Here is a 26,402-nt window from a genome sequence, read left to right on the forward strand (position 1 = left end):
CTGCCTCTTGACACCTTCTTCCCTACAAATATGACCTGTATCAATGTATTTTCTCTGATTATTCCTGGTCTTAGTTTTGAAGGAGCTTGCTCGTTAAAAAAGTTAAAAAGCTGTTAGACTGAGTGGGGTGTGTATTAGTCTTAGTGCTTGACAGTCTCTTTAGTCCTCCTTATCTGCAATTTTCTTGAAATGTTTGCCAAAATGAGGTTTTTCAGGCTGCTGGTGATTACTCACTTAAATGTATCTGCCTTCTTTTTAACAGTGTTAATTCATTCTATCCTAAGAGAGGTTCCAAAGCTTACCAGCAGCAACTGAGGAAAAAAAAACAAATTGATTTGTGGAGCTCAAGTTAACAGGGTGTTAAAAATCAATACGAGATAAATAAACTGAGTATGACAGCTGAACTTCTAATTAGGAGAGTTGGTCTTGTTGTTTTGGTTCTTTCTGTTCAAGTTACTTTTATTTTATTTTCTAGAGGTTGCTGATATTAGCCATGCTTTGTCAAAGCTCACAGAGCCAGCACCAGTCCCAATCCATAAATTATCAGTCACAAATATGGTTCACAGTGCAAAGAAAAAAATTCGCAAACACAGAGGTGTAGATGAATCACCTTTAAACAATGAAGTTCTGAACACTATTCTTCTGGTAAGTGAGCTGTCCATGCACATAAAATGCATGTGTTTCATGTTTCCACTGATGCATTTGGTTTATAGTTTATAGCAGAATTCTAAAGAAGCAACTGATGTCAGCTTGTATTACTTGAATGGCCTTGAATAGCTTCTTGAAACAGGCCAGGCTGTTACAAGTCTGTGTAATGTAAGTGGACTGAGAATGAACTATGAACTCTGCTAACAGCATTGGTTATAGGGATTGCTGGTATGTAAGCAGCAGTAGCTTTATGGACAGAGTGTGAAAAGTGGGGAAAACATACTGAGGAAGTTTGGAATTTTCTTTTTTTTTCTTCAAGTTCCTATTTCCTGATGCTGCTGACAAACTTGGAGATGGATTTGAAAGCAGAGCTAGCACTTCAGCAAAACAATCCTCCTCCTGAGAGTGAAGATTATGTAAGTTTTCCTGACACTCATGAGAGAGAAGGCAAATTCTGAGTGTGTGTTCATACAGACTTTGCTGTGGTTGCCTTATGTCTTGTTATGGGTAATTTTTGGAAAGAAGAACTTGCCTTTGTGGAATCCCTAGGTGGAAATGTTTTTTTATAATATTTTTTTTTCCCCTTCTAATTTCTTGCTTCCAAAGATTGTAATTTTTGGTAGCTTACAGGTTCAAAATGTTAGTTAGCCACTTTCATTGACAAACAGGAAAGACATCATACAGTTTTGGAAAAAATGCCGTTGTTCTGTATTTCCTGCTTTCTTTTATTTCTTAAACAGAATCTCTTCAGTCAGTTGAAATCTGCTCCTTCTGACAGCCTGACATACAAATTAGCTTTATGTCTTTGTATGATAAACTTCTACCATGGAGGAGTAAAAGGAGTGGCACATCTTTGGCAAGAATTTGTGTTAGAAATGCGCTACAGATGGGAGAACAACTACCTTATTCCAGGGTAAGTTGTGGGTTTTTTTCCTTCATTACTTTGTTGTAAGAAACGTTCTTTGTTTCAGAAGCAGAATGAGTTCACTAAGAGTTTGAAACATACTGTGGTGCATTTTTTTTTAAATTTTAGCTGCAAATACTACCCTCTGTTTTTCTTACCCTGTGTCCTGAAAGTAAGAAAGGGTGGGGAGTAAGAAAAGCACCTGTGCTCCCCTTGAAAGCTTCAAGATGCCTGGAGGAGCGTATAGCAATGTACAGCAAAAATACAACCTTTTTCTTTTCTATGAGATGGACTGGCCTTTTATGTGCCATTTTGTACTTTCAAGTGATTACATTAGCAAGTAAAATGGAGCTTGAAATATATAGAGATCACTCCACTGCATGATCATTGCAGCTTTAAAAGTAAAGTCAAAGGTGTTTTAAGTTTTGTTTGAAAACAGTTACCATTTTAACATCCAAATGGAAAACTGACCAGGAAGTACAGGGTGTGTCTGTCTCCACTAGTGTGAATATCTGAGCTTCAGAAATGACCTCTAGGAAGTAAGTGTAGTTTAACTTCTGGGCTTGTTCAGTCACTAGGTTGTCTTCTGAGACCATAGAAGAGTTGCGTAGTTGAAGTGGTGGGGGTGGGTTTAGTGTGGGTATTTGGGCAAATACTCTTGTGAATTTCATGATTTAAGACCGTATGTGTGAAATATTCAACTTTATAATTGATAATGGATACACTTCTACCTTTTGTTAGATTAGCTAATGGCCCTCCAGATCTGAGATGCTGTTTACTGCATCAGAAACTTCAGGTAAATATCCCAAATGTAAGAATTGCTTTTCTCCTAAGGAACCTGTCAAAATTATAGCAATTATTAGCTAAATGTAGCATTGTTGTAGATTTAGTTCTGCTTGTATTTTTGGGTCTGGACTTCTTTCTTTTCTTGGGAAAATCTTTGCTATGTTAGCAAGTTCAATGGAATTGTTATCTTCGAAAATTGGAAGAGTTTTTTGGTGACTCTCCAAGCTTTTTTGGCATTGTTTCCATATGCTTTTGGTAATTGCTAAACTTTTTTTTTTTTTTTTTTTCTCCTTTTACTTGATAGATGTTAAACTGTTGCATAGAAAGAAAGAAAGCAAGAGATGAGGGCAAAAGGGGGAGTGTGTCTGATCGTTCACCTAGTGGTAGTTCTGGTGATGCTGGGAAAGGAGTTGACCACTCTGGAGACAACCATGATAAGGAAAAAGAAGTTGGCAAGTCCTGGGAATCGTGGAGTGACAGCGAAGAGGAATTTTTTGAATGTCTGAGTGACACTGAAGATCTTAAAGGAAATGGTCAAGAAAATGGAAAGAAAGGGGGAGCAAAAGAAGGCAACAAAGAGCCTGGAAATCTAAAACCAGAAGGTCGTCTGCATCCACATGGAAAACTGACGCTGCTGCACCCAGGAGAGCCTCTCTACGTTCCAATAACGCAGGTTAGGTAGCAAGAGCTGAGCCAGGTGTGCAGTGTGACTCTTGGGCAGTGTGGCTTATACCTAGGATTGTGAATTGTGTGTAGTTTGCAGGTTATAGCCTTAGCTATTGTTAAAACTCTAAAGTGTTTTTGGCCTAAGAGTGAGTTTGCCATTTTTAAAGCTTGATGGGGCTGTTAAAGGAAACAAAGAGCATGTGAGATTTCAGTTTGAGAATGCATCTCCTTACCAAATTTCACTCAAAACTTTTTTAACCAAGAATCAAGCTGTCATGTCTGCCTTTAATTTGGGTTTCCTTTTACTTCCAGCTCTTGAGGCATATTCCTTCCCCTCCTTACTTTTTCCTGTTAAAGTAGGAACTGTCACTAGGTTTCCACCATGGAGATTTCTAGCTGACTGCACATCCGACACTGGATCAGCTTTGCTGCTAATTTAAAAAAAATAAGTATTCTCAACTGATATTTAAAAGGCCGTAGTCATCAGGTTTTGGTGCCACTATCTAAAGCAGGTTTGTCATCAAACAACTACAAGTCCTACCTGACACACACTTCCTTGCAGAGTGACTAGGAATGAGATAGAAAGCAGTGGGGTCAGAGGAAGTTGTCTGAGATCAGCCATGCATAAAGAATACAGTATTTTTCATTCACTGGAGAGAAATTATTGTTAATGCATGTTGCTTTGGGTGGGTAGAAGGTATGAGCAGACGGTATTTTGGCAAAATGTTGTCAGTTCAGACAGTATCAAATGCAAAAATTCTGCATTGCTTTAAGTGGATTTTCATCTGTCTCAACAAACTCATATTGGTCAAACACTTGCTGGGCTTCATCTAGATTTTGGCATTTTAACAGTATATCCTTGGATTGTTACTTCATACTTGGGTCATTTTCTTTTTAGTTTCTTTCTGTTGGTACCTTCTCAGATGCAGAGCTTTAGGCTAAACAGTTTCAGCAGCGGAAAGTTATGATTTTCCTTTGACTACAAATAAAGTAGAATGAACTTTTGATGACAGCGACCTTTCCACTCCTCCTTCCTTAGTGAGGCCTGAGTCTAGGAAACGCTGTCTGTAAACTTGTGTCTTCTGTGTTGCAGGAACCAGCACCCATGACTGAAGACTTGCTGGAAGAGCAGTCTGAGGTGCTGGCAAAGCTGGGGACGTCAGCAGAAGGTGCTCACCTTCGGGCGCGTATGCAGAGTGCCTGCTTGCTCTCAGATATGGAGTCTTTCAAGGTAGTACCCCTTGCAGAATTGTGCCCCTGCTTCTTGCTTGTGTTAAACAACTTTGAAGGATTTTCTGATGAGCTTTTTTCCTCCACAAAAGAGTTCTGAAAGAGTTGAAAATAAAAACCTGTCAATAGGACTATTGGAATGCTTCAAAATCTATGACTCTCTGGTCTGTTGTGCTGTAATGTTCCAGTACATTTGCACAATGTCTGTGAGAGAGAAAAAAAAACCCTGAAACGTACAGCTGATGAATTAGGAGTTAAAACTAACAAGTCCATACAAAATGTTGTCAGAAGAGAACTGAGTGTCAAACTCCTGAGTCAAAATTACAGGTGTCTCCCTCTCACCACCTTGTAGCTTTCATTTATTGTCTCTTACCTGTGCTTTCCACTGTGTAGCTTGTAAAACTCACCTTTAATCACACTCCAAATGGATAAAATATGAAGGTGTGTAAGAAAAAAATACCTATTAACATGTTCACCATTCTGTATTTAGAATTTGGGGAGGCACGGGTGCTTTTTATGTATAGCTGGAAGATGTTTGTTTTCTAGTAGGAAGGATAAGTCACCACTAAGTCCTATACAACTGTTCATCACATTGGGACTGGACTAGCTCTGGGTGTGGGCAACTTGTTCCATTTCTTTTCTGAGCTCTGCAGAGGGAGCTAAGAGCACATACACTGCTCTCATCACAATTTCAAAACTCCAAAAGGATTGGAGATTCTGTCATGAATTAGCTCTTGTCATTTTTTTTTTTGTTTGTTTTTTTTGTTAAATCTCCGCAGTGTTACATTGTAGTAAAATGATACAGGAGTACTGTAGAAAAGGAGTATTTATAACATCAATATCAGTTTATTAGCAGTGGCTTGTGACATTACGTATATGTAGCAGTTTTGTTCCTATGGTACAAGTGAACTAGAACTGCAGTGTGAATGGGAAGTGTGTTCTCAAGTGCAGTAACTAGCAAACTGGATTTTCTTTTATGTCTCAGACCTATAGATATATTTGTGTTGGCATCCTATCTATGAAAAATGAAGGGGTTTCTGTTTGGGGAATTTTTTTAATTTTTTTTTTTTACGTTTCTTTTTAAAGGCAGACGAAAAGGTGAATTTTGTTATTAGAATGTTAAAAGATGGAAAGTCAGTGCTGAAAGCATTTTTATGCATCCTAGTTAGGCTTGGGCTGTTGTTCATCTAAGTCTTTAATTGTCTAAGCTTGTACATTAAAACAAAAAAAGTGAAAATTCATATTTATTGCATGTATCGGGTACCAGGTAGAAGCCTGAGTTAACAGTGTAATTTTGAGCTCTCCTGGAATAACTCCTGAAAGTCTGGGCTTGGGGTGATTTGGTTTCTTGGGTTTTGTTGGTGGTATGGGTTTTACCCCTCACTGTTCTTTGGTTTATGGTTTATCTACCTCACCCCTGCCAGACCCCTTTCCTAATGTGCAGTTTGGTGACTGAACGGAATTCCCTGAGTTTTGGCTCTTAGCCCATGCTCTACCCACTCAACCATATTGCCTTCCTCCCTAGGTTATCATGTTTTTACAGGATTTTTTTCAGGAACAGATTGTATCTCTGCTTCATTCCAGGCAGCTAATCCTGGCTGTTGTCTGGAGGATTTTGTGAGGTGGTACTCCCCTCGGGACTACATCGAAGAGGAAGTGGTTGATGAAAAGGGGAATAAAGTAATTAAGGGTGAGCTGAGTGCCCGAATGAAGATACCTAGCAACATGTGGGTAGAGGCCTGGGAAACGGCAAAACCCGTCCCAGCGCGGAGGCAGAAGAGACTCTTTGATGACACTAGAGAGGCAGAGAAGGTAAAAAGCATTGTGGCTAGCCATCCTTAATCTCTAATGCTTAGAACAGCTCTTCCTTCTTCCTCCAGCAAGATTTAAATATTAACAGATCATTGCACTCTATTTTTGGAGTTATTAACCCGTTTTGTACATGGCTCAGGGTTAATCAGAAGTCCTTGCTGCTATCAACGGTGTGTTTGGAGTATCTAAAATAATTACTGCGTGGAGTGTAACTTCACAAGCTTTATTACTTAGGTGGTGTTTTGAATTATTAGTGATAAAACGGATTTTTATCTGCATTTATGTGTTAGGAAAACCATTCCTAAAACTTAATTATGTATAGTTTTATTCTTACATGTTGGGACTGTGAGTAATCACTGAGGATTCACATAAAAGCTACCTACTCAGTCCTGTCTTACAACAGTGCTTGCTTCTTGTGAATTCTTCTGTGTAGGTGCTCATCTCTCGTTGTTAACCTTACACTGTGGTTCAACACCTCTTCCCAAAAGTATTAATTTTTCTAATGTTACAGGTGCTTCATTACTTGGCAATTCAGAAACCAGCTGACCTTGCAAGGCATCTCTTGCCTTGCATCATCCATGCGGCTGTACTCAAGGTAAAGGAAGAAGGTAAATAATGTTTAATAAATGATTAAGATATGTTAGGGTGAGCACTGATGCAGCAATTAAACTTCTTAATTTCTTTTCTTCTTAATAGAAGCGCTAGAAGATATCTCTTCAGTTAAGAAGATCATTAAGCAGATAATATCACATTCCAGTAAAGTTCTGCGGTTCCCCAATCCAGAGGACAAGAAGCTGGAGGTAAGGTTTTTGTACTGGCTGGGGCTGGAAACCCCACAGACTTGTACGCTGTTCGTGGGAGTGCTGGAAGAATGTTGTCTTAATGTTCACTCTTGCTGCACTCCTGCAGGAAATCATTGCTCAGATTATGAGTGTTGAAGCTATCATCGCCAGGGCCAGGTCTCTGAAAGTGAAGTTTGGGGTAGAGAAATGTGAAAATGAGGAGGAGAGAGAAGATCTGCGAAGGTGACTGATTCCCCATCCCCCACTTGTTATTTTGGTTTTCTTCTGATGCCCTTTTTTTGTAGCTAAAAAAATGTAGGACGGATGAAAGATAAATACAATTCCTTAGTACTTCTGTATTAGTGGCTATAAACATTAGGTGTCCCTGTCCATAGGCTGTCTGGCTATGTTATACGTGCGTGCTTATGCCCCTTGAAGCAACCATCTTCTTGAAAATGTGATACAGGTTATTCTAATGGAATTTGGTTTTAGCTTGACAGTACTGGGGATTTTATGTATGTTGTGTAGGTAAAGGTATATTTGATGAACTTTGTTCATCAAATTTTACTTTGAACAGAAGTAAAATTAGGAGGACTAGGAGTTTAGTATTTTCTATAATAATAATATGGAATGAAATACTCTCTCTCCCCCCCAAGTTGCATTTTCTTATTCTAGTCTTCTTGAAAATTGGAAACACATTACTGAGGCACCATGTGAATGAAGTTAATTGGGAGTGGGAGTGGCAGGTCCTTGCCAAGACTGAAATGCAGGCTGGTGTGGAGAACACTTGGGAGTGTTTGCCAGTTCTTGCTCTGTGCAAATGATGCTAAGTGGGGAACACGGCACAGGAAACAATTCTGGGTTTAAATCGGCAATATGGATGAGGCAGAGAACTAAACCAGTCCCTTCTCTTTCTCAACCCTTTGTGCCACCAGATTCATAAACTGTCTCCTGGAGCAGCCAGAAGTGTCAGTTATTGGTGCAGGAAGAGGACCTGCTGGTAGCATTATTCACAAGCTCTTCGTGAATGCTCAGAGGGTAAGAGAGAGCTCTTGATTGCTTTGCAGACACTTCTCATTTAAGCAGTATGAGGCAATGACTTGTCATACGATGCCTGTTTATTTTGTCTGCATATAGGCCTGTACTGTCATAAATGTGCTTGAAAGTTTTTTTGTGACATTCAATGTGATTTTTAGCAATAGCAAAACCTTGCAAGACAAGAAAAGAGTAGATGACTTGGGATGTGAAACAGTGGAGGCAGCTGGGAAGACAGAAGTGTCATTAATGTTTGATTTACTTCAAATGGTAACATCAGTAATGTGATTATGGCAGAGATTTCTGCTGTATTCAAGTCACACAACATATGCAGCATCATAGCAGGAACAATTGTGCTGATTGTTTAATGTGGGATGGTAGAGAATCATGTAATACAAAATATTTCAGGAGGAGTTCCTTTTTAGACTGAGGATTATGATTTCTTCTGTGGACACTGTTATGCTTAGGGAGGGTTGCAGTTCTGTTCCAGTATAACTCTACGTTCAGTTTGCATACTGCCAGCGTTGCATCAGTGTTCTAGAAAACCTTCCACAGCCTGTATTGGTACAAACATTCACTTTTTTTCTCTTAAGCAGTCTTTGTAATAATTAGCCTTAAAGAATTGATTTCCAGTTTTTTTTGGACAGCAATCAGCCTTTGGTTTCTGGAAGAATGGCACCTCCTCACAGCATAAAATTATGTAACTAAAATTCAACTACAGTGGTAATAAGAAGGTAGCATAGTATTGCAGACATTTTGGAGCCTGAAATCCTGTTTAGAAATCGCTGCTGTGAGAACGCTGTGAGTGGGTATTAAACGCTTCTAACGTAGGGATGCTTTAATAATAATGTGTATTTTACAGCAGCGTAAAAAAGCACCATTCTGAAAGCAGAGCATGGCTGTTCTGATTTTCATTTCTCAGAATATGTATTTTTGTCCTTCTAGTCTCTAGGGGAAATCTGGTTACAGATCTCAGGGTGGCAAGCAGCCTTACTTGCAGAGTGCCCTGTCAGGGCGTGCGAGCGCGTGCACTCGCCTTCCCAGTACTGAGGCATTTGTTAGGTTGTTAAAGCCAAGGAAGACTTTCTACTATTAATGTTCCATAACGATGTCTGACAATTTCTAGGTGGTGTTTTTTTTTTTTCTTTTGAGACATCAGTAACTAAAGTTAAGTTACAGATACTTCCTACTAGTAGCTGGTCACTGTTGATTAAGAATTCTTAGGGGGATAGGAGCTAACCTTCTACAAAACCCCCTTGTGTTGAATCTCCTGTAGAGAGCTGTTTGGTAAGTCTAAGTGGAATGACTTCTTTCTTGCCTTTTTAACCTGGACTCTTCTCTATTATTTGTGTAAAATGTGTTATATTCTTAAGTTTTCTCAGGAGAATTATGATAGCAAATGCATGTTCTTGGAAGTAGAGTGCATGTCTCTTAAACCTACGGTCTCCTTCTAACCTCTTGTAAGTCACCTCTGACTTGCCTTTGTTTCTGTCTTTCATCACTGGTTCTTTTCTCATCCCTTTCCAAGCTGACTGAATCTTCTGATGAGGTAACCAACTTTGTCCCTCGTTTGCCACTCATCTTCCCTAGCTGCATAGAGTTGAACCGTCTGGTTGATACAGTGCAGCAGTCTGATTTAGTTTGTACTGTTGTTCACATATTAAGCATACAAATAATTTTGTGTTCCCAGAATGGTTTTTCCTTATTTACAGACTTTATTTTTAGAGCCTAACAGGTAGTAAAAAGAGAGAGAAATCTTTAATCAAAACAAACAAACAAAAATACCCCCCTCAAACCAAAGAAGGTTTCTTCAAGTGACTATTAACGTTTTTCTGAAGCTGAAATATCAGCATTGCCTTTACGTTCTTCTCTGTTGCAGTCACTGTTTTTTTGTTCGTTGAACAGCCAGATGTTTTGGGAGGATGTAGTGATGGACAGTACCTGAATGTCACAGTCTAGGTACCAGTACTCAAACTACTGAACTTTCTGGTCAGAGAGGTTTGGAGAAGAGTAGCACAGGGCATATCCTCTCTGTTGTTTTTGGAGAGTTGTTCTGGTGGGACCAAGTGGCGTCTGTCCCCGGTGACTTCTCCTGGGGTGCAGGCTGGGAGCCGGGTGGTGCCAGTGCAGGTCCTGTGGCTGGGAGCGCGGGGGGGGCGGGGGCAGGAGCAGAGCTGCAGGGAGGCAGCCGAGAGTGGCCACCAGGGTGGCTGTCCAGTGGATTCTGCCATGTCCCAGTGGTACTGAGAAGCTTGAGTTGGGCACGCTTAAATTAGGACCCTGGTAGGGTATTGGGGGGTGTGTATATACAGTTGGGGAATGCAGTTTCGGGCTGGTTGGAGCATGCTGGCCCTTCTTGCAATATGCAGACCTCAGTGTTGCCTCGCTGGCTCCGAGGCAGCGCACGCAGACGGAGATGGCGCAGTGTCTCAGTTGCTCTGCAGTGCCATTGCAGGAAGGCTCTCTCTGGCCAGGGGCAGCACGTAGCAAAGTAGCATTCTGAGTGTGAAAAGGCAGGTGACTGTCAACTCCAGTAGCAGCACTGATTGTTTTTAAAAGGAGGCTGGCTTGGCCTTGTGTAGCCACAGAGGGCTGAGGAGAGCCCTGCTTGGGAAGGGGGCATTTCCTCTGGTCAAAACCCTCACCAAAAAATGAGGAGCTTCATCTAGGCCAAGCTTCACCATCCACACATGAAGGTTCTTCCATTTGACGGTGTGCAGTTTATTTCCTGACATCCCATTAGTGTCTTGCTCTGTGTACACATAAAGCGTTTATCACTTCTAGCCTTCCTCTGATTCTGTTATGAAATATTTCTGAATCCTAATGCTAAGAAAGAGCTTGCTCTCTAATGATGCCTCTGCTCTCATTTCAGGTCTCTGCAGTGTCTTCACTTGATGAGGAGCTGAGGAGGTCGGGCTCAGCAGAGGAGCGCAGGCTCGGCGCGGGCCCCGTTTCAGACTTCCCGCTGCCCGCGGGCCGCGAGGTGATCTTGCGCACGACCGTCCCCCGCCCCGCTCCCTACTCCAAGCCCCTGCCCCAGCGCATGTACAGCGTGCTCACCAAGGAAGACTTCCGCCTCGCAGGTGCCTTCTCAGCAGATACAACCTTCTTCTGAGGTAACCAGCTGCGTTACCTTGTGTTCTCACAAGTAGCTAGCCCTGGGGATTGACTGGTGTGTGGCAAGGATGCAGCACAGCTGTCCCCAGGGCCACGCTCCCCAGGGCAGAGCTGGAGCACGTGGAGGTCTCAAATGGCTTCACAGGTAGTTTTGATCAGATCTTCGGGGAAGCAAGTTTGGCCAAAGGAAGCGTATGATGTTTTTGCTTTTCTCCACATTAGCTTGTTTAATAATGGACATGAACGGGCTTTATGCAAATACATGATCTTGAAACTCATGCAGAATGTGCTGCTTTACAGTGGCTAAATCAGACCTTATCAAGTGACAGTAGTCTCCTTAAATTGATGTGCAAATGTTAAGTAACTTGTATTTATTACTAGTCTTAAATATCAAGCCCACGATTTTTTGGTCAATTGCTAAGTTGCAAATACTTCTAAAATATCCTTATTTTTATTTGAAGTATACAGTACACTCTAGTTCATGCTAAACTCTCCCAGCAAGAAAGCTCTTGTCTGGGACAGTTCTTACAAACAGAAATCGATATGTTTGGGGCTTCAACCAGCCAGTAGCCTGAAGCGGACGATGGAGGGTTTGGGGAAGGTTTTCATTCCCTTGCCTGGACGCAAAGGCCAAAGATGAGTGTAGAGGACAGGTGCTGAGATGTCCTGCTGCAGGAACTCGCTGGTGTACAGAGACCGTTTGAACACAGACTGTGTCTTTGAGCTGATTGTCTGGGATTTCTCAGTTCTTTCACCTGCTGCTGTAAACCAACCCTGCCAGATTTCATGTAGACACTGTGGTATGTGTGCGCGAGCGTTGCTTTACGCTGACCTTCGTGTGTTTTAATGAGAATTGGCAAAATGAAATGTACAAACAGGTACAGTATTGGTGATGTTACTCAATAAATCTGAACTACTTATTGGCTCTCAGAATTCTTTGGGTACCAGTGATGGTTTTGGCAAAATAGTTTTAAAATTTCATCCGTGAATAATTTACCCTAGGAACAGCATTGTTTACCAGTGTGCCTACAGGAAGCAGAGAAAGTTCAGTTCTACCTCAAATAGTAAGGTCCCAGCTGTTGCCCTAAAAAGGGGTAGGAGGCAGAGCCCTTCCCTCAGATAAACTGTATCAAGTAGAAACACTTCTCAGGAGAAAGAAGAGTTAATTGAATTCTCTTCAGACAAAATGTTGTCACAGCATCTGTTTTCCAGGCTGTGTGTTTTACCTGAGGCAAATTCTTCTGATAAAAGGGATGAGAAAGACAGAGGCCAGTTTAGCTTTTTTTAACTGTCTAGCTGCTTTAAAAGAAATTGCAGGAGGCTAATTACTAAGTAATCTGTAACTTAAGCTTCTTCCCTGATACTGTTTTCTGTGCCATCTTACATTTAAAAAAAATGCTGTATAAATTTCAAAAGTCCTCAGTTATCAGGGTGTTCTAAATTCTGCTGAGGAGATGATTCCTTTAATCATACTCTGAGAACACAAACATCATGTAACACTTTTTTCAGGAAGTTACCTAAAGATGTCTTTGCTGGAAAAGTGCAGTTACTGTTTAGAAGATGCATTGATGACACTACCTTGTCTGAAATCTTTAACTGAGAAAAAGAATGTGTAATATCTTAAGAGGTTTTTCTCATACGGATAACCCAGAGCTTTTTAGCTTGTTTTAACTAAATTTACTTGAAATTGCAGTCACGTACTGTCAGAAAAAATGGTGTTGCGTGTGGATGCACATTATGATCTTACTAGTGACTGCCTTCCAGCATCTGATAGGTGGGAGAGAGAATGCATTTTAAAAATCACCAAGAAAAAGAAATGTATTTATTTGACTTAACTATAAAGAAACCCCAATAAACAGTCCAAAATAACAGGCATCTCTGCAATCGCATTAAGGAGAAAGTGACTGTAGCATTTGTTGGAAACTACTTTTGATGAGGTAATTGGTAATAGTTATTGTTCCTAATCATGAGTAAGTTTTTACTACAAGCTGGTTTAAGTAAAATAGATTTCAACAGACATTACTTCTAAGTGCCAAAGTCCTCTTAAGTCAGGCCCAGGGCCAGCAGTTAGGCCTTGCAAAACTGGTCTGAACTCTGTGAGAGTTTTAGAGGAGACAAATCACACACTTATGCTATTTTTGTCAATAGATAGCAGAGCCTGTGTTTTCTCCAGCAACCTTGATACGTGAACAAAGAAATGGACTTAAACTAAGATTTGTTCTTGGTTCATACTGTCCCAAATACAACTGAACCCTGTAAGACCAATTTCAACAGAACTCCAATTCTTGCAGCTATAGCTGTGCTGTAATAGGACAACAGTAACGTTTCAAATCTGCATCAAGATTATACACAGAAATTTAGCTTTAAACCACAAGGTCATAAAAATATAACCATGATGCAGTAGCTTGGATATACTCACCCAAGGCCTGATTGTAACAGTCAGTGTTACAAAGGATTTCTTGCGTTTTAATTCCTTATTTTCTTCCCTCTACCAACAACATTTTAGACTACAAAGTCTGGTGGCTTTTTTTTTCTTAAACAGTTTTCCTTGTGCACTGATTTAAACTGTAAAATGGTTATGCAACTTAAAACATTTTGCATTTTACATCTTCACAAAAAATTTTGTGATATCACAGCCATACTTTGTAGCTAAAGAACGTCTCTTCATCTGGCTTCGTTCCTTGGCCTGCTTTGCAGTTCTCTGTAAGAAACACAGACAGGTCTGCTCAGTAACTATGGTCACCTGGCAACAACATGCTCCAAGGAAAGCACTGGACCACCCTTAAACTTCAGTCTAATGTTGCAGTAGACAACATAATAAAATGCAAATGTTTATTAAGGTGATGTATTTCCAGATCCTGAGGAAACAGTTTAATGCCACATCTCCACCATCGCTGTACAGAATGGAGAGGCTGGGAGCACAGAGATGGCTGAGCTGGAGACAACAGGGCTGAGGAGGGACCTAAATATGGGCTGTGGCAAGAAGGGGCAGGAGCTATGGGAGCCAGGCCCTGCTGCCACTGAGTCCTCCCTGCCTGCCAGGGGTGGGACATGGGGTTGGCAGGTGAGATGGTCCCATAGCTGAGCAACTACTCCAAGCCCAGGGCCAGGATGCATTACCTCTAGGGGCCCCTGTGCCAGAATTCTTCCCTGACGGGGGCAACCATCTTGGTGCACAGCCCACAGCACTTCCCCATGGGCAGGTGAGGACCTCTGGCCATACCATACTGACCTCTCTGTGGCAGGCTGTGCACAGGGTTTGCAGGTTTTCCAGGGAGCACTGTCCTCCTCCGCTGTAAACAGGCTTGATGTGGTCTGCCTGCCAGAACTGGCCTTCTGAGGGGTTGGTTATAATCTCATTCAGCTGCAGTACACAAGGGACAGGATGTTGTTGCAAGTGTTAGATACTGTTCTACCATGAGAACAAGAAAATCATTCAGGGAAATACGTCTTTATCATTTTCATCAAGAGAAAGCAAGTAAGCCTTTGCATTTTTTTGTTATTCTCACTGGACCGGCAAACAACTGTAATTTCAGCTGGTGCATTTTCACCCAGCCTGCAGCATGCTGAAGCACACTGTAGTGGGTCAAGGAAACACAGAACCAAAGGTTCAGTTTTCTTGATTGTTGCAGTAAGTGATCTTCAGCAATGCTGTATCATCAACTGCTGCTATTAAAAAATAGAAGTAAAAATGTGCAACAGCTTAAAGAAGTGGACTCTTAACTACACGTTTGTCTGTTATCCTGTTGTTGATGCTTGGTGAACCTTTGATCTTTAAGCTCTAAGAAGAACATTTTGGATTTGTCTGAACTGTCTGCAACAGGAATATACAGATTAGCTGTTACTACTTAAATCCAGTACTATTACCTGCCCAAGTGGAAGGTGAGACATCCAAGAACTCTCCAAAAGTTTCTTACGCTGACTCTTGGGTGCATCTCTGATGCTAAGATAAAGCTCCTGGGCATTTCGGTGACAGAACTGGCAAACGCCACGTTCAATTTCAAACACTTTAGTCCTCAGGTAGCTCTGGCTGGAGCGAATGGAGAAGTCTTCCTGGCAGGCGTGCGAGCAGAATCGCGTGTCCCAGGCGCGGGCCTGGCAGCCTGGCTCCCCCTGTGCTGTAGGCTGTTGGCAGCTGAGGCAGAGGGGGTTCCCCTGGCTGTCCAAGGCTTGGAGATAGCCTTTGGGCTGGGAGGAGCCTTCAGCCTGAGCCTGCTCCAAAGGGAGAGCGGGTGGGCCTTCTCTGCCTTCTGAAAGAGACCTGTTTGCAGAGAGCAAAGTACAGCTGTTAATAAAGGAGGTATTTGGCGACACACTTCAGTAGGCTTTTTATGCACTCTATATTTCCATTAGATCTCTTTCACGCTCTGAAATACCAATTTTAGTTGAAATGGAGTCTTGCTTAGATTGATGCCTGCACAGTTCAAATCACTACTTGCTTCAGATTTCCATTTAAAAAATATTTGACAATATAATTGATTTTTCTTTGCACATCTTACTACACTTCTCAATGAACAGTGAATTACTAGCTGAAATAATGCTGTATTTATAAAGAAATGGTGGTTTCTACCAGTCACGCACACATGTAAAATGTTCAGCTCCCTCTTTAACAGAAGTAAAAATGTTGAAGGAAACATGCTCGTTTCCATACACAACCTTCACAGCTGCCTATCAATTTCCTGCTCTGAACAAGGCTTGCCTCCAGGCAGGATACACACTCCTTGTTTAGTAAAAAAAACTTTAAAAGAGACTTTTTGGTCCAGAATTTTCATGTTCTTTTCTCCCTGCTTCTAAATTTTGAGTCAAAACAGAAGAAAATTTGGTGTCCCCTATTTGCCATTGATCTCACAAGCAGGTCTGAGCTAACATTATTTTCTCCTAACTGAGTCATGTGATTTTTCTTGTTCTGTTTTAGCCAGACTGAATTCGTTAGTAACTGTATCAGCAGACAGCAGATGTAATCTAATAGTTATAAGAATAAAACACAGCTCATTAGCACTACACCAAGTTTCTTACCTAAACACTGTACTATAGTAGGGTAGACACTCATAACAAATAGTTTTGCTACCTTAAAAGTAAACATCAGTGGAGAAAGCGCTTGCATTGCTAGACTTACTTGGTGGCACGAGCTGACTGTTCAGCAGCAGCGCTGTTGTCTGTCAGACAGCCCCCCCTTTCTCTGGAGATGAGGCGCACGCTGCCCCCACTGCTGCTGGCTTTGCTCAGAGAGGCTGCTGCCACGTCCTCCTTGGTCACGTATCTAAAACGTTACAAAATTCTGCCAGTATAAGACAAAGGGAACAATCTCCCTCAAAGAATATCCGCTCTTGACTGCAGCAAGATTGCTACAGCATATTCTCTTAAAATACCTCATTTCTGGATGAAAAATTAAGGAAGTTTGGGAAAACATACTTCACCATAATACTTCCATATTAAATCAAGTATCTTTTTCTAAAACCAGATTTAGCTCTAACCAGTGAGCAGATGATTCGTTTTGTATATAACAATTAAAAACTGAAAGTGATTTGGAATTCCCCGAGAGTGAAATCTGACAGCCATTTTGGGAAGGTCTTGCTGACACGCTAGATAATGCAGGAAGCTTTACAAGCTCTGGAGGACTCCTTGCTCTGTTAGTTATGTTTGAACTCACTTCTTTATTTTAACATGAAAATGTATAAAATGCTACTGCTCTTTAGTGGAACTTTTAAAATCACTTCACTCTGATCATTCTTCCCAAAACCACTGTTCAGACAACTTCCCTCCCAAGTACGTTTCTCTGTACTGTACAGATACCAAACCCTATGCACGACCTCAGAAGGCCGCTGTACGTTATGGTAGGTTTTCTAACACAGTTCACAGATCTTTCCCACATTTTATGGAATGACATGATGAGGCAACAGGTTAAGAAACATTACCTTCTGCTTCTCCTTTTATTACTGGAATTAGAAACTCTTTATTTACTTGAATTCTTACCTACAGGCAAAACAGTCACCCTGGAGAATTTAACAGTAGAGACCCAGAGGAATAAAAAGGTTTTAGTTTGCAGAGGCACCTTGGTGAGTTAACCTGTACACCTGAGACATTTTATGGAGAGCAATGACAACACCAAAGCTGCAAATGTCTGTCAGGGAGGGCAGCATATCAGAAAAAGGAAAGAAAGTGGAAAAAAGGTAAATTTACATTTTAACAAGGCTTAAATACTCGCCTTTTTCAGTGACATCCAGCAAGGAAAACAGTTTTTTGAAATGTCATCCAGAGAGAAAAGAAAAAGTGAGTATCAGAAAAGCTTGGAGCATGCTGTGAATTACGAATAAAATATATCATTGATGGCAACTAATGATATATTTCTGCTTCTAATTGGGGAAAACAACAAGATTCTTACTTAGGTGAGGTTCTTACTGAGGTCAGGATTTTCCTCAAAAATCTCTGCCAAGTTCCAGATGTTTAATCATGCAGCAGAGTGAAGCTGGAACTGCTGTTGAATGCAGCAGGGTGCCAGACAGGCAGCTGGTGCTTCCACTCCACCTGCCCTGACATGCTGGGCTGCCTACATTTGTGTACAAGCACTCACCCAGTCACCAGTTTAGTCATCATTCCCCTGAAAGTTACATCAAATGTATCAAATCTCCTACAGCAACTAGCAAGAGGAAGAAAAATTAAAAGCCACATACCTTTTTGTGCTGCTGGCCACTGACTGCTTCTTAGACAGCTCCTCTGCAGCATGAATAGGACTACAAAATATCTGCCCGCTTTTCCTGACAATCTTCTGTTTCATGGCTGTCAGGCGACTCCATTCTTTCACAAAGCGCAGGATCTGGTGGAGAACAATGCTGTCAGCGTGGCAGACACTGCACAGCACTGTTTAATTACAGTCAGAGACTGCTAGGAGTGAATGAGGTGAGAACAGCTGTTATGGGGTCAGAGGTGGTCCCTTCATATCATTTTTCATGCAAGGTTTAACCCTCCACACATCTCCTGAAGAATCAGAGTGAGCATTGACTACAAGAATGGTTTTGCCATGTGTGTTGGTCCAAAAGGTAGAAAATAAGGCCAGAAATGGCCTTTACTAACTGAAGGGATAGCAATGATGAGAAGGGCTTCTTGATAAAGCCTCAAGTAAACACTTCTTGTGCAAGCAAGACACTGCTGTTGGCAAAACCAGACACACAAAGGATTTCTCTTCTTACAGCAGCCCTCCTCCCGTGCCAGTCAGTCTCTCAGAATAGGAAAGTTTGCTCCCATTACTTGAATAGCATTTATAATTGAGTTTACAGACCACCTTTCTTCCTTCCTCTAACCTTCTGATACTGGATTAACAATCTTAGTGTACAGCCCCTATGTTGGTGTGAAAGGCTGCAAGACCTCTTTCAAGTCAACCAGGTATTAGTCCAGTCCACTTCTCAACAAACGTTTTCCAACTTGTAAAATTTTAATGGAATCACTGATGGACTTGTTTTGAGGTTATTATATCCCCTTATAATAATGCAGTGCCAGAAAAACACACATAATAAAAATTATTATCCTAAATTAGCAATTAGTGACATGAGAAATCAGATCACCTAATTGTCATCATAGCACATCTGTTTTCATGGCAGTACTACTGTCCTCTTTTCTGTGGCACACAGAGACGTGATGAGCAAGCAGAGACATGCTTTACCATCAAAATAGTCAAGGGACAACACTTTTGAGCAGTTCAACCTGCCTTTCATCTTCTTTCACAGTAAGCTCAAATTGATACAACCACAGGATCCTGAGGTTGAACAAAGTATTTCAGAATGGAAGTAGAGACTATAGCCCAACATTGATCCCTTTTCCTTATTTTGTATTTAGAATTTGAAAGTAAAATAAAATAAAGAGGCTCAGAGGAACTTAATTTCTAGTACTGTATCTAACAGGTTTTTTTACAGGCTGGGAAGCCACAAAAAAAAAGTTTGAAGCTGTAAACTGACAGGACTGGTGTGATTAATGGATTTCCTCAATAACTATACCCATGTAACAGTGAGGAAACGAGGGAAAAACTGTTCTACATGGGAATTCAGAATTTATAACATGGCTGTTTGCTTTAGGATGTGTGTAGGGGAAAAATTATTTTATCCCATCCTCATATGAAATAAATGGGAATAACAATATGACAACTGAACAAGTGGCTTGGTGTTTGGGTTTCTTTGTTGTTTTTTTTCCTTCTGTTTTTCCATTCTCTTCCCCACTGACTTGCAACTGCCTGTAACAGTCAGTATCACACTGTGTCTGAGCATGGACTATGGGAAGGGAAGAATAAATACATTGTGCAGTATGGACTTAATTGTGACTTCAGCTTTATTAGGAACAAACTTTCATACATGACATGGCAATGATTTTCTTTCCTTGGAGCAACTTTACGTGGCAAACATGAAAGTGTATGGATGAGTCATAGCAGCAAGAAAGAAGTCAGTGAAATGGCAGGATATCACGGAAACAGAAACAAGAAGGCATTTTCTTGATTCTTTTTGAGAGCATTTACTAATATGGATCTTTTAATCTAAAGGGCTGTGGGACAGAAGCTCCACAAGGCAGTGCCACCCCCTGCCCACAAATATGGGATTCTTAACTTGTCTTTTCAGTCTAGCAAATAGCTTTGAAATCCTTTGGTAACATTTGTGTTACCCACTCATTAGCTGCTTCACAAAACTGTTGGTTGAATCAGTGAGGTACCTGTCTTAAAAAAAATTTAAGTTCCGTTCCTTGCTGGAGAACCTCCAAAAAATAACCAGTTTTGTTCCTAAGTAATGGAATCTGATTTTCCAAATTATATTTCTCTTTAATTGGAGAAAACAGTTAAGAAAATGATGTTAAGCAGATAATATTGCACATTCAATTTAAAATTTGTATTTCCTTACTTGAGTACTTAGGTTTACAGTCTTAATGCTTTCCTCAAAAAACATTATGAGTATGGCCTTTATTACTGAATTAGCTGAAGCTACATGTCTCAGTGGAGCTGTGTCCTACACTGCTGTGAAAATGGTTAGAAGACCAAAGGAAGAAGTGAGAGTGGAGGCCTGCTTAGAACTGCAGCTCTGATACAACCCAGCATGTTCTTATTCATTATGTATGTGTCCTGTTTAATTCCTAACCTTTAAAAAGCTATTTTGTTCACTTATGAATGTTAGTTACTAATCCTGTAAATGAGAAATTAAATGATGGCTGGTTGATTCCATCTACTGAAATGTTAGCAGGCAGCATGATAATTTGCCAAACAGACTGCGTAATTAATATTCACATCAACATTTAGATCTACTTGCACTGACAAAACTGTGCCTAGATCCCCAGGTCTGGAAGTGTTCTGCATTTTTTTTAAAAGGTAAGGCAAAGCCTTCTGCATTAAATATTACATTACTGTGCCAGTAGAGTTTGTTCTTACCAGCAAACGATTTCGTTTGTGCTGGAAAGTCTCTGGTAAATCCTCCCAGTTATCCAGCTGTATATCCAACGGAATGAAATTATGATTCAGTGGCTCACCATCCTAGACAAGCAAACAGTTTTGTTTATAGATGCAATGTAGCACCAGTCTAGAAAAAAACTATTATCTATTTCAAGTGAATTATCCTCCCTTCCTGCTAAATTTAGTCCCTCAAGGTAAGATTTCTCCAGAAACAAACAATAAGACACAGATGTGTGATAATAGCACAGATGCAAGAAATGTGATTCACATTAATTTACCGGAAAGTGAACAGGGACAAAATTTTAATTTTGAATATATCTGAATTTTTTTCTTTGCAAATAGTTCAGACACACAAGCTGCCTTAAATTAAGAAACAGAAATTATAATCCTCTTGACTGAATTTCCAAGGGAAATGAATGATTGTAAACAAGAGAATGTCACTTCATTATAATTTCAAATCAGAATCCTAGACAGAGCATTGTTTATTATAGTTAACTCTTTTTTTTTTTTTTTTTTTAATGTCTGAACAAGCTCTCCTTCACTTAATTTTTAAGGAACATGTTGTCCTACTGGGTATGTATGACTCAGGAACTTACTGATGATTCACAAACATTCAAGAAGGAATCAAAGCAGAATTCCCCAGTGTCTCATCATTCAGCAGAGAGCTTTTGTGCAGTATCTGGCATAATGAAATTCTAATCCAAGCTAAAAACAACTCAGACCAATAGGCAGTTGCCCAAATACCATCCAAAAATGCATCTCTGTCTTTGAATAAAGTGTGTGAAACTAGGAAGCAGCATATTTTAAGTATATTAAACAAGTTTTCAGATACAAGAGGAAATTCTTTTGGACTTTTTCCTAGCACTATCAGCCTGATGACAATGTGTTGTCTCAGTTGTGATGCTTTGCAGTTGCACCTGAATACACTAACACATTCAGTAGCTTTAAAAAAAAAAATCTTCTCAGTGAACTTTTCTACCCCTTAAAAAAAGGAATCAGAAAGTCCTGAATCTCCCTGGAAAAATGACCTGGAAAATTACCAACTACTGGCTTCTGTACTCCCATAACAATTGCAGAGTGATGATAATGTGGTTTATTCAGGAAGTTACTGTCCTACACACAATACTGATGTCTAGATTTCTGAAAATGTGGTTACAATATTTTATTTACTTACTCTCAGGATTCCCTGTAATTTTTCTTTTAATTTTGAATGTTCTTCTATTAAAAATATTTTAGGATAAGGCACTATAATTTAAGAAAAGGTATCTTAAACAATTATCACTTGCATTTCTCATAGATGTTCTGAGCATACATCTAATATATGAGCCCCATTCTGTAAGCCAAGAGAAGTATTAGAAGTTTTATATCTAGGCAATTACTACTTAATTCCACTGTGAAAAAGAACTAGAATGATAAAATACCTAATTTTTGTACATTTAACCTAATACAAGAGCATTGGTCTTTCTATAAAAAGTATAGCCAATGAAAGTATACATACATTTTTCATAGGATGTTTTACTTTGTAATTTAAAAAAATATAATAAACATGCAAAGCTGAGGTTTACCTTTGTATAGAGGTGAATTCTATCAGTATTCCTGCTTGCACAAAACATAAGCCCATCATATATTTCTAACATCTCTGATTTATCTACAGCTCCTATAAAAAGAAAAAAATGTTGACATTGCAAATTCTTTTCTTCATTTCAGACTCAGACTTTAAAAGCAATATTATACATGTATCTAGTTGCAGAACCACCATAATAAGGTACACACATCAAGCAGCAAGCTATTAAGATACCTGTGTACTTTAATTTTCTGTTTTTCCTGAATTACCTATCATCTGTTTTGCCTGTGGCTGTCCTGAATACAAGTAAATGTCACCATTAGTTTTAATAAAACTACACAAGTTGACAGCTCTAGTTTGACGCAGTTCTTAAATCAGCCAAAAATTCTGTAGTATTGCTTCAGGCCTTGCATGGGCAAGCTGGGTTTGTCCATCATCAAAATTCAGTATATGTCCCAGACTAACGCAGGAGAGTCACGTCCTAGTGTACACACTTCTGCCTATCTTTCAGATGTGTAGGTTTTTATTTAGAAGTTATTTTTCATGCCAGAGGCATTTAATACAGTTTCCCAATGACATGTCATCTTTCTTTCATAGGAGTCCCACGTTACCTTCACACGCTTCATCACTTTCCTCATTTTCAATTTCAGAAGTTCCCCGATTGTGAATTTTAACAAAATTCTGGGTCACAGTTTCCCCAACAGCTTCCCTTCCGTCTTCAGCACTGCACTCTGCTCTCTCTTCATTTCTTCTGGAGTCCTTTGACACATCTTCCTCAGTCTGGCAAGTGGGAGATTCACAATTTCTCTCAACTGTAGATGAAGAAACAAGAAAAGCAATGATTTGTGCTACCCATACAAACAGGAACCTAATCAATACCCATCTGGAGACAGGATTATGTCATTGAAATACAAAGACATTGCATTTTATTCTCTAATGGTGCAGTCACTTTGGAAACTAGAGCTACCTTTAATATTTAGAGGATAAAAACATGGAAAAAAGTCTTCCATTTATGCAATTTCATGCACCTATCTTGATGTCAAAATATATGCAAAAACGCAGTTAGCAATCCTATATTTTTTATTTTTATGTATATATGTGTGTGTGTATATATATGCTGTTATTGTATACCATAAAAGAAAAAAGCTGTTTTCCAGGCATTGATCTATAAGTCTGAAATTCAGAAGTTGTCCTTACTTGAACAAGCACAGAGACTTAAAATAAAATTTAAAAAAGAACCTTACTCCCTCCTTTGCAACTGAAATGGCAAATATGAAGATAGATAATGTTTCATTAAGTTTCCAGATAAATTAAATAAATTTAATAAAAGACAGCTACTCTGACCTGTTGGAGCAAGAAATGCCATATTTTCCAGGTAATTTGTCTCATGACAAATATAAAATATCGAAGTTAATAAAATATCATTTAGTTTTGACAGGTAGGAAAAAAGTTTGCTGTTTAATTGGATTCAGAATAACCATAAACCTCAAGGAAAAGGAAAGCTACATTTGTTGCAAAGAAATGTGAACACACATTCTTCCTCACTGAATTTATATCTTAATATTTATCTGATTTTTCCATTTGTTTCAAATTAGAACCATGCAAAAGATCCCTGGGGAAAGCAAAATTAAGAAGGATCACTTAACAGGTATCTGTTCACAGAGACACCATTCTTCATGTTTTGCCTGGATTTGTGTATATTCATATACTCAAAAATAATGTATTTTCTGAAACTAATCACAACTGAAATGAAAAATGTGTATATTTTTCTGCAACACAGGTTACTTACCGTTATTGCTTTGAGGGCAATTGCACATTTCACAATAAGGGAGGAATTCACTATTACTGTAAGTGCAAGCACTACACTGCCAGACTTTATTTAAAGATGTACTTTTGCTTAAAGTGTTTAAGCCACAAGGAACTTCATTGTTTTTTTCTGAAAACAAAGAGGGCTTTTTTCCAGTCAAAGATTTTTCCTTTTTCTTGCTGGAGTTGAGCAGAGTAGACCCACTTATGCTTCTTGCTCTTTTAGCTTCACGTTCACAGGTACTTTCATGACAAACTGTATCCACATCACTTGTGGAATCCAGGTTTTCTCTGCTCTTCTCTGCATTCCCTTTCGTGATTTCAGAAGACTCTGAATCATTATGTAATGGTTCATTACAAGCAAATATTTTGCGTTTCTTCTCAGAGGAGGATTTTGGGGAAAAGAAAGAACGTATGTCATGCTGTCTTTCCTTTTCAAACTAAGAAAAAGGAAAGAAATATGTAAACATCATTTAAAATTACTGCATCAGAAGCTGTTAAAATGATGACATTTCTCCATTAATATTACTCTCTAATACAAGAAGCTGTTTTTATTCTGGAGATGGAAAGAAAAGATACCTTCTTTTAAGGGCAAACAGCTATCAGAAAGAGCAATTCAACACTCTTATGTTTTGTCGAAACTGTTTTCAATATTCTCATGAAAATTCTGAAATAGCACTATCAGAAAAGAAATACACAGAACTCATATATTACATGCCTTTTTTGATGATGTCACTTACAAGGAAATTACAAGGAAATGCTTTTAACCATTGTTTTAAAAATAATAGGCAATCAAATTCAGGACAGCTAATAAAGCTGTAATTTAAATAGAAATCACTTGGTCTGACTCAGAGTGGGTCAGTCACCTAAATGTAAGAACCCATCAGAAGCCTGTAGATGACATTTATACCCAGAAGAGCACTTTCCCCTACTCCACCTAATTTTAACAGAATTTACATTACCTTTTCCCACTTACATAGTGCTTCTCCATAAGTAAAGTCCACAGCACACAATAAGCTCAAATGAACAACTGTTATAATTTTTTAAAATGAAAGAAAACGGAAAAACACATTTAGAGTCTTACATGCGTAAATAAAAGTTCATTTCTGGGATCATCTAGACTTTCATTTGGGGTCCAGGTCTCAGCAAAACTCAAGAAATCCCACTTGTCCTTATCACCTTCTTCAGCCTGGATTTTCTCTTTCTTGCCATTCAAGGTGCTGCCTGTAACTTTGGCCTGCAGAATGAAAACTTGCATAAAGTTTCCAAGGAATTAAAGTGTTGGAATAAATTTATTTACCTATATTTGCTAATTTGCTTCCCTTGCAAACTTAACTCAGCATCTGCAAAGTAAGAAACTCCGTAGTGATTAAAAATTATGTGATTAAAACTATTCCTCTTCCAGCAGACATTTCTGCAAGAGTAACAGTAAGCAGCATATTTAACACACCACTACTTGCGGAAAGGTGTATATAAAGTGTCAGCATTTACTGAAGTTAAAAGAGAATATATACACTGTGCACATCTCTTACAGTCTTTACACATTTTGCCAAGCACGTGGAAACAAAGGCAGAACTAACTGACAGAAGCAGTCTAATGACACAACTCTCGTACAGGTGTCATTGTTGGTGAATTACTGAGACCCATCTGTTCCGTGTTTAAGGAGACTCTTAATGTACTGGACTGTCAGTTTTTTCAGAGGTAGCTACAGGAATTACAATAGAGTTTTATTCCCCAAGTGAACATCAAATACAGTGATTACTTTTCAGCAAGAGAGGAATATATTGGCAGGAAACAGTTATCAGTTTGCTTCTAAAGAGAGTTAGTTTGTTGGCTTATAATTCTGCAAAAAACCCTTAAAATTGTAAGCTGAACGACCAGAGGAATAAGATACTAGAAGGGAGATAAAGCAGTAATCTCCTGTAGATGCAAACCATCCCATTCACCTCAGCAAAGAGTTAACTCGTTCATCTTTGGATCTTAAATGGAGAGCGAAGAGCCAGAAAATACTAATTTGGAACATACACGGACATTTAGGTTCTGTTGCACACGTACCTTGCGATTCAGCATCGCCCACATCAGAGTATCCATTGTTCCTTTTGCAATGAGAAAGTGAATATTCACAGAACTGCATTGCCCAATTCGGTGCGCCCTGTCTTCTGCTTGCTTTATGTGGCCTGGATCCCAATATAATTCAGCAAACACAACATGAGTAGCAGCAGTGAAAGTTAAACCCTAAACAAAACAAGCAGATGCCTTTTAGGAAAAAGATTCCACACAAAACCAAACGAGTATTTGAATTAAAAGAAAGCTAAAGGCTGTACAGGGCAATTATGGAAATAAGAGAGATAACCTCGACAGCAGATGGGCCTATTACACCAATTTTTTCCTTGGGCCTCAGACCGATGTAAGATTCAAAAAATACTTCAATATTGTGCAAATGACTGCATATAGCTTTTCGTTATGGAAGTAACATTTATTTTGGATTAATCTGGTACTTTTAGAGAAATGGAGTTTCCACTCATTATTCAAGAATGAGATGATGCTACTTACCTTTATTTTGTTCAATTTCAATAGAGGCTTAAGACAGTTAACATGATTAGTGCAAAAAAAATGAATATGTGATTCTACAAA

At 39.4% G+C, this 26,402-nt stretch overlaps 2 protein-coding genes across 2 annotated transcripts in view; one reads left to right on the forward strand and one right to left on the reverse strand.

Moving 5' to 3' along the window:
* The window catches only part of RAB3GAP1 (RAB3 GTPase activating protein subunit 1 (catalytic)), a 21,664-nt gene extending 10,686 nt beyond the window's left edge, over positions 1–10,978 (forward strand). The window contains 14 exon segments of the mRNA XM_008945392.1: positions 476–645; positions 968–991; positions 993–1,064; positions 1,389–1,561; positions 2,294–2,348; positions 2,643–3,011; positions 4,098–4,235; positions 5,819–6,046; positions 6,558–6,654; positions 6,743–6,846; positions 6,956–7,071; positions 7,764–7,866; positions 9,392–9,412; positions 10,736–10,978. Of these exon segments, the coding sequence (XP_008943640.1) occupies positions 476–645; positions 968–991; positions 993–1,064; positions 1,389–1,561; positions 2,294–2,348; positions 2,643–3,011; positions 4,098–4,235; positions 5,819–6,046; positions 6,558–6,654; positions 6,743–6,846; positions 6,956–7,071; positions 7,764–7,866; positions 9,392–9,412; positions 10,736–10,978 (1,913 nt within the window).
* Positions 10,979–13,582: 2,604 nt separating this feature from the next.
* ZRANB3 (zinc finger, RAN-binding domain containing 3) lies at positions 13,583–25,997 on the reverse strand. Its single transcript, XM_008945391.1, has 11 exons — positions 25,824–25,997; positions 24,853–25,005; positions 23,752–24,208; positions 22,574–22,774; positions 21,964–22,052; positions 20,378–20,479; positions 17,652–17,794; positions 16,097–16,240; positions 14,848–15,241; positions 14,213–14,344; positions 13,583–13,681 (listed from the first exon to the last, which is right to left on the reverse strand). The coding sequence occupies exons 1-11, from the start codon at positions 25,857–25,859 to the stop codon at positions 13,583–13,585; spliced, it is 1,950 nt and encodes a 649-aa protein (XP_008943639.1). The 5' UTR covers positions 25,860–25,997.
* Between the last annotated feature and the right edge of the window lie 405 nt (positions 25,998–26,402).

This window comes from Merops nubicus, unplaced genomic scaffold (genome assembly GCF_000691845.1).
Source record: "Merops nubicus isolate BGI_N331 unplaced genomic scaffold, ASM69184v1 scaffold41008, whole genome shotgun sequence".
NCBI lineage: Eukaryota > Metazoa > Chordata > Aves > Coraciiformes > Meropidae > Merops > Merops nubicus.

Bases quoted from the DNA above. Each gene is read 5' to 3' on its own strand.
- ZRANB3 (XM_008945391.1), bottom strand. From the start codon at position 25,859: ATGGATACTCTGATGTGGGCGATGCTGAATCGCAAG. The intron at 22,775-23,751 runs GTAAGTAACCTG...CTTCATCTACAG, and splicing joins TTGCCCTCAAAGCAATAACG to TTGAGAGAAATTGTGAATCT. The intron at 13,682-14,212 runs GTCAGTATGGTA...TGTTTCTTACAG, and splicing joins GCACAGCCTGCCACAGAGAG to AGAACTGCAAAGCAGGCCAA.